At 35.6% G+C, this 13,640-nt stretch overlaps 1 protein-coding gene across 2 annotated transcripts; it reads right to left on the bottom strand.

The window, feature by feature from the left end:
- Positions 1-6,683: 6,683 nt before the first annotated feature.
- Positions 6,684-8,490, bottom strand: cxcl18b (chemokine (C-X-C motif) ligand 18b). 2 transcript variants are annotated; one of them, XM_048196348.1, is made up of 4 exons: positions 8,295-8,490; positions 8,008-8,128; positions 7,544-7,642; positions 6,684-7,299 (listed from the first exon to the last, which is right to left on the bottom strand). In XM_048196348.1, the coding sequence occupies exons 1-4, from the start codon at positions 8,359-8,361 to the stop codon at positions 7,239-7,241; spliced, it is 348 nt and encodes a 115-aa protein (XP_048052305.1). In that variant the 5' UTR covers positions 8,362-8,490; the 3' UTR covers positions 6,684-7,238. The 2 variants fall into 2 exon arrangements, with proteins under 2 accessions (XP_048052305.1, XP_048052304.1); XM_048196347.1 differs by having other exon boundaries at positions 6,684-7,302; positions 8,295-8,488.
- Positions 8,491-13,640: the final 5,150 nt, after the last annotated feature.

Here is a 13,640-nt window from a genome sequence, read left to right as displayed (position 1 = left end):
TAAACAAGGATGTGTGTGTGTGTGTGTGTGTGTGTGTGTGTGTGCGTGCGTGCGTGCGTGCGTGCGTGTGTGTGTGTGTGTGTACTAAAACAAAAAGAACCCAAGTCAGTGACCAGAAAAAAATGTTCAGACTGTTCCAGTTTATGTCCAGCAGGCAACCGTCACCACAACACATGGCTGACTGCAGTGCTGTGCGTCAGAAGTCATCGTTTTACTAAAGGTCTCTATCTTCATTTAAATGCAATGTAATAATAATAACTATTAATAGTTATGTACTTATATTAAGTATACAAATTATATCATATGATGTATTTAAAAGGAAACTGCCCCCATTGATGTAGCTAGTAGCCTGTGTAGCTAACTACTTTTTCAAAACAATCGCTTCCTGACATTGGTCCATGAGAGTGTGATTGGCAAGATAGGACGTTAGATTCCGCTTTTACCCAACAGGATGTCTGAAACATAAAAAAAAATCATAGTCCTTCACTCTGAGATAAATCGGAGAGAGGTGTCACTGTCCACCATTATCTCAGATCCAACCAACTGATTGATGCAGCGTGTTTTCAGCCTTGTCATCAGCTGCTTTAATTGAAGTCCAGCATTATTTACAGCCCGACTGACGCAAACCCCGCTGACCCCCAGCAATCTGTGCAATGTGTGAAAGCCTTTTTGAACTGTGACACATGAATATTGCATACAAGTAGACATTATACGATTTACAGTTTCCTTTGTTCTGACGGTGACATCAACAACAACTGAGTTGTATTTCTTTCTTATAAATAAAATATTTCCAGATCTAACGAACAGTTTGATGGACTGCATAGATGCATGTGACAAAGTTTGTATGGGAGAGATATTCAATGAGAATTTTTTAGAAGCTATACATCAAATCACCAGGAGCATCACGTAAGGGAAATGCATTATGAATGAAGTGGTTTTCTGATTTTCTGATAGCATACTTCAGTACTTGGGTAAGATCAGCAGGTGTAAGAATTTATATACAGTTATATGTATATATATAATTGATATATAATTGATATATATTTGATATGTATATATATATATATATATATATATATATAGTGCCCTCCACAAATATTGCCACCCTTAGTAAATATGAGCAAAGGTGGCTGTGAAAATGAATCTGCATTTTTTTATCCTTTTGATCTTTCATTCAAAAAATTCACAAAATTCTAACAATTTCATTGAAGGCACCCCTAGAATTTTTTTTTGAGTAAAATATCTCTGAAGTATATTCCCATTCATACTTACATTTATTTAGCACACCAGGGTGATCATGAACATGAAATTGTCCAGCCATGACTTCCTGTTCCACAGGAGTACAAACATGAGGAAACACAAAGGCCAAATTCCCGTAATCATTCATCACAATGAGTAAAACCAAAGAATATAGTTCTAATGTGCAGCAAAAGATTGTTGAGCTTCACAAAATAGAAAATGGCTTTAAGAAAATAGCTAAAATTATATAATCCCTATTTCCAGCATCAGGCCAATAATTAAGAAGTTCCAATCAACTAAAGATGTTACAAATCGGCCTGAAAGAGGACGTGTGTCTAAATCATCCTAATGTTCGGTGAGGAGGAGAGTTTGAGTGGCTAAAGACTCTCCAAGGCTCACAGCTGGAGAATTAGAGAAATTAGTTGAGTCTTGAGTCTCAGAAAGCCTAAAGTGATCAAACAGCACCTACATCACCACGTGTTGTTTGGGAGGGTTTCAAGAAAAATCTTCTGCTCTCATCCAGAAACAATCTCCAGCATATTCAGTTGTCAGACAGACTGGAACTTCAAACAGGACCGGCTTCTATGGTCAGATGAAACTAAAAAAAAAGAGCTTTTTGGCAGCAAACCCACCAGATGGGTTTGGTGCACACATGGATAAAAAGTACCCCATGCCCACGGTTAAATATACTGCTGGATCTTTAATGTTGTGGGCCTATTTTTCTGCTGGAGGTCCTGGACATCTTGTTCAGATTCATGGTATCATGGATTCTATCAAATACCAACAGATAAAAAATCAAAACCTGACTGTCCCTGTTAGAAGTCTTATAATGGGTCGTGATTGGATCTTCCATCAGGACAATGATCCAAAACAAACATCAAAACCAACACAAAAATGTGTCACTGAGCACAAAATGAAGCTTCTGCCATGACCTTCCCAGTCCCCTGACCTGAACCCTAAAGAAAATGAGTGGAGTGAATTGAAGAGAAGAAGCACCAACATGGAGATGGGAATCTGAAGGATATGGAGAGATTCTGTATGGAGGAATGGTCTCTAATCTCTCCTCAGGTGTTCTCCAAACTCATCAGGCATTACAGAAGAAGACTCAGAACTGTTATCTTGGCAAATGGACGTTGCATTGTATTTCATAATGAGCTTTTCTCCCCGTTTTCAATTGTTTTACTTAAATGAAAGGTTAGAATTTTGTGATTTTTTTTTTTTTTGTGATTTTTTTTTTTTTTGTGTGTGAGTTGCAGATATATATATATTTATAGACAGATATATATATATATATAGACAGATATATGCCATTGTTAAAAAAATTATGTATATATATATATATATATATATATACATAATTTTTTTAACAATGGCAAAGTAAATTCAAATGTAGTATCTACGCTTTATGTGATTTTTAGACACAGCCCTTTGAACTTAGCACATAGATAGTATTATCCCAGAATGCTCCAGGTGGATTTTCCCTGCACAGTGTACTAAAAGTCACTTTAGATAAAAGCATCTGCCCAGTTACCACGATTTTTAATATGCCATCATTGAATTTCAGTAATCTGGTCAGTCTTTGGTAAAAATATGGAAACTGTCCCCGGTGGCATGTTTGGGAATGCTATTACTTTTTTGAAAGGTATTTTGTGTCAATAACAGTCCTTTGTGGAGTTGCAGATTGCCCTTTTGAAGCATTGAATTGAGTCAGTAAGAAGGATGGCTTTTTTTTTTTTTCCTTTTCTTTTTTTTTAGAAAACACTTGAGGGCCATCACTGCAAGGCTTCTTTGCAAAGAGATTTTTTATTACACTATAATTTTTCATTATATTGGGACTCTCCTTATGTGGAGGTTTTCTGAAAACCTTGAGACTTTGTTGAATGGACAGACTAAAGAGAATCTGAGTGTTGAAGTATGCTGATTTAATTGAAATTAAATGTTGAAAAAATAATGTCAAATGTAAAAAAAAAATATATATATATATATATATTATTTTGGGGTGAAATGCTTATGTTTGAAGAACTTTATATTTATACAACTCTATACTTGAGCCTGGAGCCATTAGTTTTGAGTTCAGGCCCAAAACTTAATTTTGCAGTATATCTTTGGAGATATGAGTGGAAGAATATAGAAGAAGACAAAGCGCTGACTGACAGTGTGACAATGTATTGAGGATCTATTCTTCTCGCCACTCCTTCTTAGTTAAACCCAGAGAAAAGCTTTGATTTCCCCTGAGAGAAGGGAAAGTACACACACACACACATACACCCTTCGGTCAATTTGATGTCCTCCGTGCAAGATGTGGTCCGCTGACCTTTAAGTCTGTATTGACAGTGACAATATATGAAATGAATGATGGCATAACAGGGTGGAACTTACTATAAAGGCGCACTATGTAAATTTTCAACACTAGAGGTCACTTATTCAAAACAAAGACATAGCTTGATGATGCTTTGATTTCGTGGAATCATGGGAGGTGTTGTCTTCACCTCACAGCCGTTGGGAAAGAATCGGGACTGGACTCAGAAATCATGGATGAGATTATTAACATTACTGTAGTATGAAGCAGAGCAGCACCGAGTGCTGTGCGAGCAGAAACGAGGCCGCTGAAGCGATTGCTAATGAGAGACGAACGCGACACACACGGCTCGAGAGCAGCGGTACTTTTATTATGCCACAGTCGCCGCTTTCGCTTCTTCCGGTCAAGAGTATTTGGGGTAAAGCAGTGCTATTTTTCATATTAGATACATTTATGTGTTGAAAGTTGTTATAGTGCTACTCTGCGTTCACTCAGCGGCTGCTATGAAACACTTGTTGCACACTGCAGTAAGATAGATTGATATTAGGCAGGGGTTAAATTGGGCCGGGGCAGTCCGGGGCTGAGCCCCGGCACATAGGCTTATCAGGGCTCGACATTAACGCTTAATTTTTTGAAGGGGCAAGAGAAAGAGAGTTTTACTTGTCCTGATTAAAGCATCAATAACAAAAGTAACTAGGGAATCACACTAAATGTAATAGACTCATGCTTGCTTTTTGGTAAGTGGCGACTGATAATGGATAATAATAATATATAATGTATAATGTGCTGACAGTAACAAGGTTGCGCTGTTCTCGACAAGAAATCGCAACAAATGAGTGCAGCACAAAGAAAACATGCTGCTGTAAAAATTCAAAATGTGGAGGTTTTTAATATTTTATAACATATGATACAGTTACGTAACATCACATGACCAAGAGTGCTGTTTTCCACGTTATTGGAATCACGATTGAAAATGTGACACCACTTTTATACATTCAATAATAAGTTAATTAAGTAAATTCAATGCAAGTTAATAAAGTCACTTACATTTTACATGCATTACTGACTGTTTTTGTTCTATTTCAGCAGAGAAAATATTTCCAAACAAAGATCACAGCAGAACCATAGCGTATCTTCCACAGCTGCGTTTTATTCATAGACTGTAACTGAGTGATTCAGTGTTTTGAATGAATCGGTCGAGTCATAGATTCAATGGCCCATTCCAAAACACCTGCCTCATTCTTGAGTGAATCAGCCATTTGAACAAATCTTTTGACTGAATGACTTGGACAGTCACTTGCCGCCACCTACTGGCGGTTCAGTTTCATGTTTAAATTTTCCCAACATTAAAATATTTAAAGAATATCATAACATTATTAAATGCAGTTGTAATCTTTCAGTGTAAATGATTTAATTTGATTCGTAACAGTCCTGCTTTATTTTTCTTATTTAATTTATTGATCAAATGTAAAAAAAAATTGAAATAAAAGATGAAGCATGTAATAAGATTAGGGGAAAAATGCCCACAAATATGCAGATATAAATATGCAAAAGCTGATGGAACACTGTTAAGAAAATAGCTTCAGAATAAATTATATTTACACTCAAAAAAATCCATTTTTTTCCAGACAAGCAACTTTTTTGCTCAGAAAAGTGACCAATTTACTTGTCCAAAGGACAAGCACATGACAAGGCTTAATGTCGAACCCGAATTTTGTATTGATATGCTCTCCTTTAGGCCTACAGAAAGATTTTATTGTTATCAGATGTAGCTTTGCACACTGCAGCATCTAGAATGATTTTGACTGCATTTTAGTGTTCATAGCAGAGGGCTCTGTCGCCTTATTTTTTACAGTTTGTCAATGATAAGATTTTGTAGGCTTTGTATACACGTGCACTCCTCGAAAGCTGGAAAACACAGAGCCCCCCCACATAACATATCCCAATTTAACCCCTGATATTAGGCATGGTAAAACATGGTACTCGTGGTAAATCAAGAAAACGAGATTTAATCAATAAGACTTACTGTGTTGAGCTATTTAACATGATTAGTTTTCTGTCGATTAATGTATCCAAACATTTGTTCCCCTGTCTAATAAAACACATAATATATTAAAGCGTCTTTGGTGTTTCCATGGTTTCTACAAAATAAAACCAGAAATAGAGGGTAACACAGGTATGACGTCACTGATTCTCTAGATTGAAACATTCTTGGAAACATTTGGGATAATAAAAATGCAAAAGTCAACAAAATATGTAACACTGATCTAGTGGTTTTTGGATATTTTAATCCAAAAATCTTACATATTGTGCCTATAATGTACTGTGAACTAACATGAACAAACTATAACTGCTATATTCTTATTAACTAACGTTAACAAAACAAAGATTGACAAATACAGTTGCTTATGGTTAGTTCATGTTAGTTAATATATTAACTAATGTTAACAAATAAACCTTATTGTAAAGTGTTTCTAAATCTAAATTAGCTGTAAATGTGTGTTGTGGAATTGTAGGGTCATTGGCAAACCTTGATTTTTTTTTAATGAATATCTATTTGTAACATATTTAAAATTTAATTACTCTCCTATTACATTTTCCATGCATTTGTAGGCCTATAAGGTTTTCAGATGTATTCCAAATTTTAGTGTCAGGCTGCAAACACTGAAAATGCACATTAATGATCACAATAATTAATGAATTCATGTTTTTTTTCTTTTCTTTTTCCATCAGGGACAAAAATCTGCATGCAGAAAATGCACCTTACAATGACTTCTTATAATGGAGTGGCATAATGGTTAAAGATCTGGACTGAAAGCCTAAAAGGTTTGAACCACACACCCTTGAGCAAGGCACTTAGATAAAAGCATCTGCCAAATTATTATTTTGTCATTCTTTACATTTTGAGGCGTTTTGAGTGTATATTTTTAGACATGGCCAGCAGATGGAGCTCATGTAAAATCTAAAAATAAAGAAGTCTGTAGTGTAAAGTTACTTTGAGAGGGCAGTATCTTTCTCCACATCTAATAAACATTCATTACCTCTAAATAACATGTTTTCCCATATAATTAATCATACATGTATTCTCATATCAAGAGGGAAATATAATGGACAAGGAAAAATAAATATGCAAAATAACTTGACATTGGATTTATGCAATTTATTACAAAACAGTACAAAAGTATTTTGAAAGGTAGCCTAAAAATATACTTCATGTTTTAACAAGCGTCATGTAAAAAAAAAAAAGAAAAGAAGAAGATGTAATATGACTGAATCAATCTTAACACATCGGACAAATAACATTAAAGGGTCTGATTAGACAAAATAGTCTCTTTGTAACAACTGCACATTTTAACATGAAACATTTTAAAATAAGTTAATTCATACAACCATTTAAATATAGTTTAAATACTGCTTGGAGTAATGATACATTCAGTGTTTCAGTCATACAGCAAGTGAATTCTAATTCAAATGCTTTTGTCGACAACATCTGCGTCCGGCAGTTACTGGCGGCCGTCCTGGTGTTTTCAGGTCTTCTGTGATTTCCCATTTAGCTGCATGAGGCCAACACTCAGATCCCAGGATTCTGATTGGCAGTGCCGGGTCATGTGACAGGATGGAATTCCACTCGCAGGGTTTTTGGAGTTTCCAAATTCCCCGTTCAGTCCTCCCTTGCTCTTCCGCACTTTCATTTATGGCTTTAGGCATTTTGTGGCAATTGGCAATTGGATATCTTAAAAGTGGCGGTGTTATTGGTGTTCCTGCTGTTGCAAATATAACAAAAAAAAGTACACACATTAATTTAAAGCATAGTATTAGTCAGAGAACTGTCTTAGAGAGAAAAATGAAAATTAACTTTTTGATACTTAATATTCTCTATTGTTATTCTTAAGTACACCATTATGTTTAGGGTATATTTGGTCCCGTTAGATTTGTAGCTAATATTGTGGTTTTAGTTGATTATTACTGATTAAAAACAAAGTGACATAATAAAAATGTTGGTACCTCTTCCAGCAAGTCTGCAGGTTCTTGCCTTGCGCTGAATTTGGATTCAGGCAGCGCTGAATGACTTCATTTGAATTATTCACAGGTTTTAGTGTCAGTCTGTAAACATTGAAAACACATCAAATTAATAAGATTTAGTCTAACTTTTATTATATCATGTCACAAAAGATAGATCTTTATCCCTGTGTGTCTACTTAGGAACTGTGTGAAATGCAAGGTAGTTTATGGCATGCATTGAAAAAAATATCTGATTTGACCTTTTTGCCAATAAAATATCTACAAAATCTTAAAAAAAAAAAAAAAAAAAAAGATAGATTTACGTGATAAGCAACACTGCATAAGAAAATAAGAATTGTTTTGCTCTTATTTTAATTATGCAAAAATCAGTATGTTTAATAAAATTAAGTTACATCACATACATATATTAAGTCTTATCATATACAGGTTAACAGATGAACACTTACATGATTTCTACATTGTTGCACTGTGATGTTTTATTGAAAACGGAGAACTCTTCAATAGTTTCCTTTCGGACATATTTCTTAGTTTCCGGACACCAGCACCTGACACGTATTTCAGCTTGAACTGTTGGGGAATAACATTGAAATATTAACTTACAATCCATGATTCAGACAGAGAACTGTGATTCTGCACAAAAATCACTCTGGCTAATGTTTAAAAAAGCTAGACGCCCAGAATTCCTGCAAAACCTTACTATAACATGCACATTAAACTGTTATTAATGTCTTACCTCCACTCAGTTGAATACAAACTACTGCAAGCAGCAGCAGAAGAAGGGCTTTGGGTAAAAATGCCATAACTTGTTTGCTAGTAAAATAATTCAAAAAGAAATGCAAACGAGATCAACTCCAATGGTTTGATGAGCTTTCAAAGAAAGTAGCAAGTGCTGCTGGAGCTGTAGTGAAAGTGTGAAGAGTGAAGCCTCTTCTCTGGGTTTTATAGTCCACCAAAGGGAATCCCACTTCCACACCATTTCCCAGCAATCATGCAGTTTACTACATCGGAATTTCCAAATCTCTACCAAAGCAGGGAGTGAGGGAGTAAGTGCAAGTGAGAGAGAGTGGGGGGAAAAGATATTGAGTGAAAACACCATTTTAAAGAAATGCAGGATAGAAAAATAAAATTAACGTTTTGAATTGCATATAAGATTAGGCAAACTTTTTTATTATATATTTACAGAATGGCTCTCTCTCTCTATCTATATATATATAAAACATTGCGTCTATGGAGAGTCCCTATAAAGATAGCAAACCAGACTCTCTCTCTCTCATATATCTGTGTGTCAGGACACAAATGTGTATAATGACATGGGTATGATATAGGTATTACAAAAAGAGGTGACTTATGAGGACATTACCCCATGTCTCCACTTTTCAAAAGGCTTATACATCATACAGAAGGAGTTTTAGTGAGAAAGTAAAAGTGTGCACAGTTTCCTGTGATGGTTAGGTTTAGGGGTAGGGGGATAGAAAATACAGTTTGTACAGTATAAAAACCATTACGCCTATGGAATGTCCCCATAATTCACAAAAACGAACGTGTGTGTGTGTTCATATATATATGAGCTAAAATGTATACAAATGTTTTTTATACATTTTTATTGGTTTTACAAAGTTTCAAGCATTTGCACACAAACCATTGAATTAAAAGGCTTATTAGATCATGCATCAGCATAAATTCAGTCCAAACATTTAACCTGTAGCGTTTCTTAGACCTGAAAAGTATATTCTTCATGGATCACATGTATTGTGTATCTCAGTTACCAAAACCAATGACTCAACATCAGAAGCATAATGATGCATATCAGTGTCAGAGCACGCGGACACTGCTGATGTCTGACATGTTGAGGCATGCAGATACCTCATAACCATGTGTCTGACAGAAGCAACCCTATGCCTTTGGGATTTTCAGGAGATTTGCTGTAATTTTCCTAAGTACATTAAATGCAAAATTCTCATATCATACAGGGATACATTTAATCCAGAAACATTTTTGTTATTCTTTTTTTCTTTATCATCATAATCATTGGTTTGCTAGACTTTAAACCTTATCACTTTTAGAAGAACAGGTTCTATATGGAACCTTAAAGGGTTCTGACAGACGCTTCATTTATAGAACCTTTTAGGGGTTTCCATCATGGGATCATTTTTATGGATAATGTTTTAATCAGTGTTGGGTGGTAATGCCTTACAAGTAATGTATCGGATTACTTTTTTCAAATAACTAGTAAAGTAATGCATTACTTTTAAATTTACAACAAAATATCTGAGTTACTTTTTCAAATAAGTAATGCAAGTTCTGTCATGACAACTCTCGGAGTGTTTGGCATGGTAATGGATATGACAATGTAGATATTTTGGTCTTGGCGGAATAGATCTGCTACGCTGCTGCTGCTTAATTGCTGCTGCTGCTGTTGATTATTGTTGCTGCTGCAGAGCAAGTACGGGACTTGCTACTGCCAATACATACACGACACGCTGCTGTGAGCAAGTAAGACATGCTGCTGCTGTACGTACATGAATAACCGTAGCGGATCTATACAGGTGGAGCTGGGGAAGGTGTAGGGTTTCTGAAGCACGCTGCGCTACTAAGCAATGCTAACTCATGTATTTAAAGATTAAGCACGCAAGCTCATTGGCTACTAATACAGCAGGAACCAATCATCTGTGACCTATAGATAATGATGTGACAATTAACAGGTTGTGTTAAAGGACCTATTAGCCTGCGCCATCTAGAGTTTCATGCCAGAACTTTGTATTTACTGTTTTTCCATTTATTGACTGACACCTCTCTTGTTCGAATGTTGAGAGAAATCGATTAAGTTCAGAGGCGTTGTGTGCTCTGTGTGACCATGATGGTTATTGTAGTTCTAGACTGAATCTGAGCATTTAATCTCACTTGCACAAACACAGATTCAGTGTTCCTCAAAATGACTAAAAACAGTAAAAAGATAACTCAGAATATTACAGAAACCTGCAATAATTTGTTAAATTACACAAATATGCTTTATGTATTTAATCTCACTTTTGCTGCTGACCTTTGACAATCCAATTCAACCCTATGAATAGGCAAAATTATTTCGGTTAAACATGATATTTGTGTTTCAGTTGTTTTGTTTTTTATTGCTGAAGTTAGCGTTGAACTTCTCCTGTGTCCTATTCTTCTTTAATCCAGAATGGCAGCACAGTAGAAATGTTTGTTTGAGCTGCGCCCTCTACTGTACCGGTGTGAATTTGCATTTCCTTCAGCCTGAGGCTGAAGCCTTGTTTACACTGCACACGTCTTTCGGTGCGTACGGCTCCGGCAAGGTTTTGTTCCGTCCTCTGCGCGGTGTCAACTCACACCAGAAGCATTTCAGAAGCGAAGCGGCTGGATTCGCGAAACCACTAGATTTGCCTGTCCAACGTTGTTTTCATTGATTTTTTTCATGTTTTTAAAGGCTAAATTGTTATATTTTGTCCGGTTTTATTGTGTTTATTGCTATGCCATAGGCCTACTTTATTTTGCTGTAGCCTACAGAGGAAGTTAATACACTTAAAAGTCCAGTTATGGACAACAAGAACAAAGAAATTTCAAGTTTTTCAACTTCGAATCTCTTGTCGTCAGTTTCTGGCATTCTAGTGATGTGAAATATGAGCGGGAGTTTACACAGCGTGGTTATTTTTACTTAATTTTGTATTTGAGCTGCGCGTCTTGGACGCGGCGTCCGTCAAAAATAGGCGACGCACCTATCTTTAGCGAAGCGGCGCGGCGAGCCGCTTCTGGGACGCTTCTCAAACGCACCGCGGCGCGGCTGGTGTAAACACGAGCATTGACTAGAGTGGCCGCGAATCAGCTCCGGTAGCCGCGTCGCAGCCGTAACGCGCCGCACACGCGTGCAGTGTAAACGAGGCTTCACTTACCACATTATTTTCCATAAAAAGTAAGTAATGAAATTACTTTTTTTAAGGGAGTAAAGCAATATTGTAACACATTACTTTTAAAAGTAACTTTCCCCAACACTGGTTTTAATTAGTTAATTTTCTTTTAATTATTTTTAATTAAAATGTACGTTTAATTAATAACAATTAATTCAAATTAAAAATTAATTTAATGAAATTAAATGATTGCATAACACTCTCATGTATTGTGCAATCATTTAAGACATTTATCCTTAGAACCTTTTTGGCATAAAGGGTTACAAATTGAGTCAATAACCCTGAACCCCACTGAACATAGTGTTTTTGTCCAAAACTGTATGTTCCCATTTCTCAAAATATCTTTTATAATCCAATTTATCTTTTATAAAATCATACAGGTTTGTAATGACACGAGGGAGTAAATGATGACAATGTTAATTTTTAGGTGAACAATCCCTTTTTAGGTGAACAATCCCCTTTGCCCAAACAACCAAACTGCATACAGTGCTAACCTCAATGAATAATTATGTGTTTAGTTTCTTCATTTAAGGGAAACAGTAAAGAATGTGGATGCCAATGTCCACCAGAGATGGCCAAAGCAAGATTTAAACCACGCTATGAGAAAGCATGATGAGTAAGTTGTTGTGACCCATTTTAAAAGCTTGTCTTCCAGATAATTGATGATGCAAGAGACAAGAATGCAGGGACAGAAAGCACATGTTGTCCTAAATTACTGTAACTGTCCTTTATACTGCACTTGTCACTTGTCATTTATGATTATGTATATCCTTTGTATTTATTGTTTTGTATTTATTTGTTGCTTACATTTAATTCCTCCATACAAACACAATGGTTCAAAAGTTAGGTCTTTTTTTTTTCTTTTCTTTTTTTTCCTTTTCTTGTTTTTTTTTTTTTTTTTTTTTTTTTTTTTCTGAAAGAATTGCCTTTATTCAGCAAGAATGCATTAAATTGGTCAAAAGTGACCAAACTTTTGAATGGAAATGAACTGAGTCTAAACTGAACCAAGCTAAACCTGCTTATGTCTCTCATCCCATCATGCATCATTATACACATCTACCTGTTCATTAAATGCACCAGTGCAAAAATTTCCCATTGCAGCATTTTTTTTTTTTTTTTTTTTTTTTTTTTTGTAAGTGCCTGTTAAATGACGCATTGTTTATTAGGGGGGAAAAAACTACAGAGCTCAATTAATTGCATAGAGAGACTTGTTGCAGATACATCAGACATATTTTGCAGAGTCACTCTGAAAGCAAAAAATTCAAATTGTTTATACATTAATATGCAAGATTCCCAGAATGTAGATGGAGGCGGAGGATATGCCATTGCCACAAAAAAAAAAAAAAAAGAACTGGGAAGGACGCCATTCATAAGCCATTCCTGGGAAGTCATGATCAACTCATTTGGCCAGTATGCAGACAGGTTATTATGTGGCCCAAAAATCCCCTTACCATTGAAGCAGAGCATCCAAAAAAGCAAGAGAGACACATAATGTGGATAAGCTGACAATATTAAAACTATGCAAAAATAAAAAGAGATAGACATGTTTGAAGCTATCTTTCTTTTTTCTCCCTCTTTTGTCCTTTTTGGAGCACAGCTAGTCAGAAAGCACCAAATTGCGAAATACCCTGGCTGCCTAACTGCTCTTCCTGACCATTTAACTCTATCACTTACTTTTTCTAAGCAAGTTTGTTTACATTGTTGGTAGCTTCGTGTACACACAAAGCTCTTATCACAGTGTGTGTTGCAGTGATTCAGTCCAGAAGGATTGTGTAAGTTTTGTAAAGCTGCCTGGCAGTAACCCGACATTCTTTTTGAGTTAAATAAATCATGGCTAGCGTGTCTGAGAAAAACAGTGGCTTAGGGGAAATCGAAACCTAACTAGTTTGTGTTTAGTAGCACATGCTGAGTGTAATTGCTTTCTTCTGTTACTCTTTTTGCATTTTGTGCTTAGTCATTTAATGCAAAATTTTCAAATCGTTTGTATTATCATTTTACATTCAGTGACATTCAGGTTAATTTTTACTACACATTTACATTTGTGATATTATGCTTCAATAGCTGCTATTAAATAGCAACCATTTAAACAGTAAAATTATATCAAAAGTTTATGATTGGTAAGATTTTTTGTAATGTTTTTGAAAGATTAAAAAGTCACT

Source organism: Megalobrama amblycephala, linkage group LG7 (genome assembly GCF_018812025.1).
Source record: "Megalobrama amblycephala isolate DHTTF-2021 linkage group LG7, ASM1881202v1, whole genome shotgun sequence".
In the NCBI taxonomy this organism is placed as follows: domain Eukaryota; kingdom Metazoa; phylum Chordata; class Actinopteri; order Cypriniformes; family Xenocyprididae; genus Megalobrama; species Megalobrama amblycephala.
This window is presented reverse-complemented; position numbering and strand designations above follow the sequence as displayed.

Coding starts and splice junctions, on each gene's coding strand:
- cxcl18b (XM_048196347.1), bottom strand. CDS start 8,361: ATGGCATTTTTACCCAAAGCCCTTCTTCTGCTGCTGCTTGCAGTAGTT. Junction 8,129..8,294: donor TTGTATTCAACTGAGTGGAG/GTAAGACATTAA, acceptor ATTCCCCAACAG/TTCAAGCTGAAATACGTGTC. Junction 7,303..7,543: donor CTGCAGACTTGCTGGAAGAG/GTACCAACATTT, acceptor TATTTGCAACAG/CAGGAACACCAATAACACCG.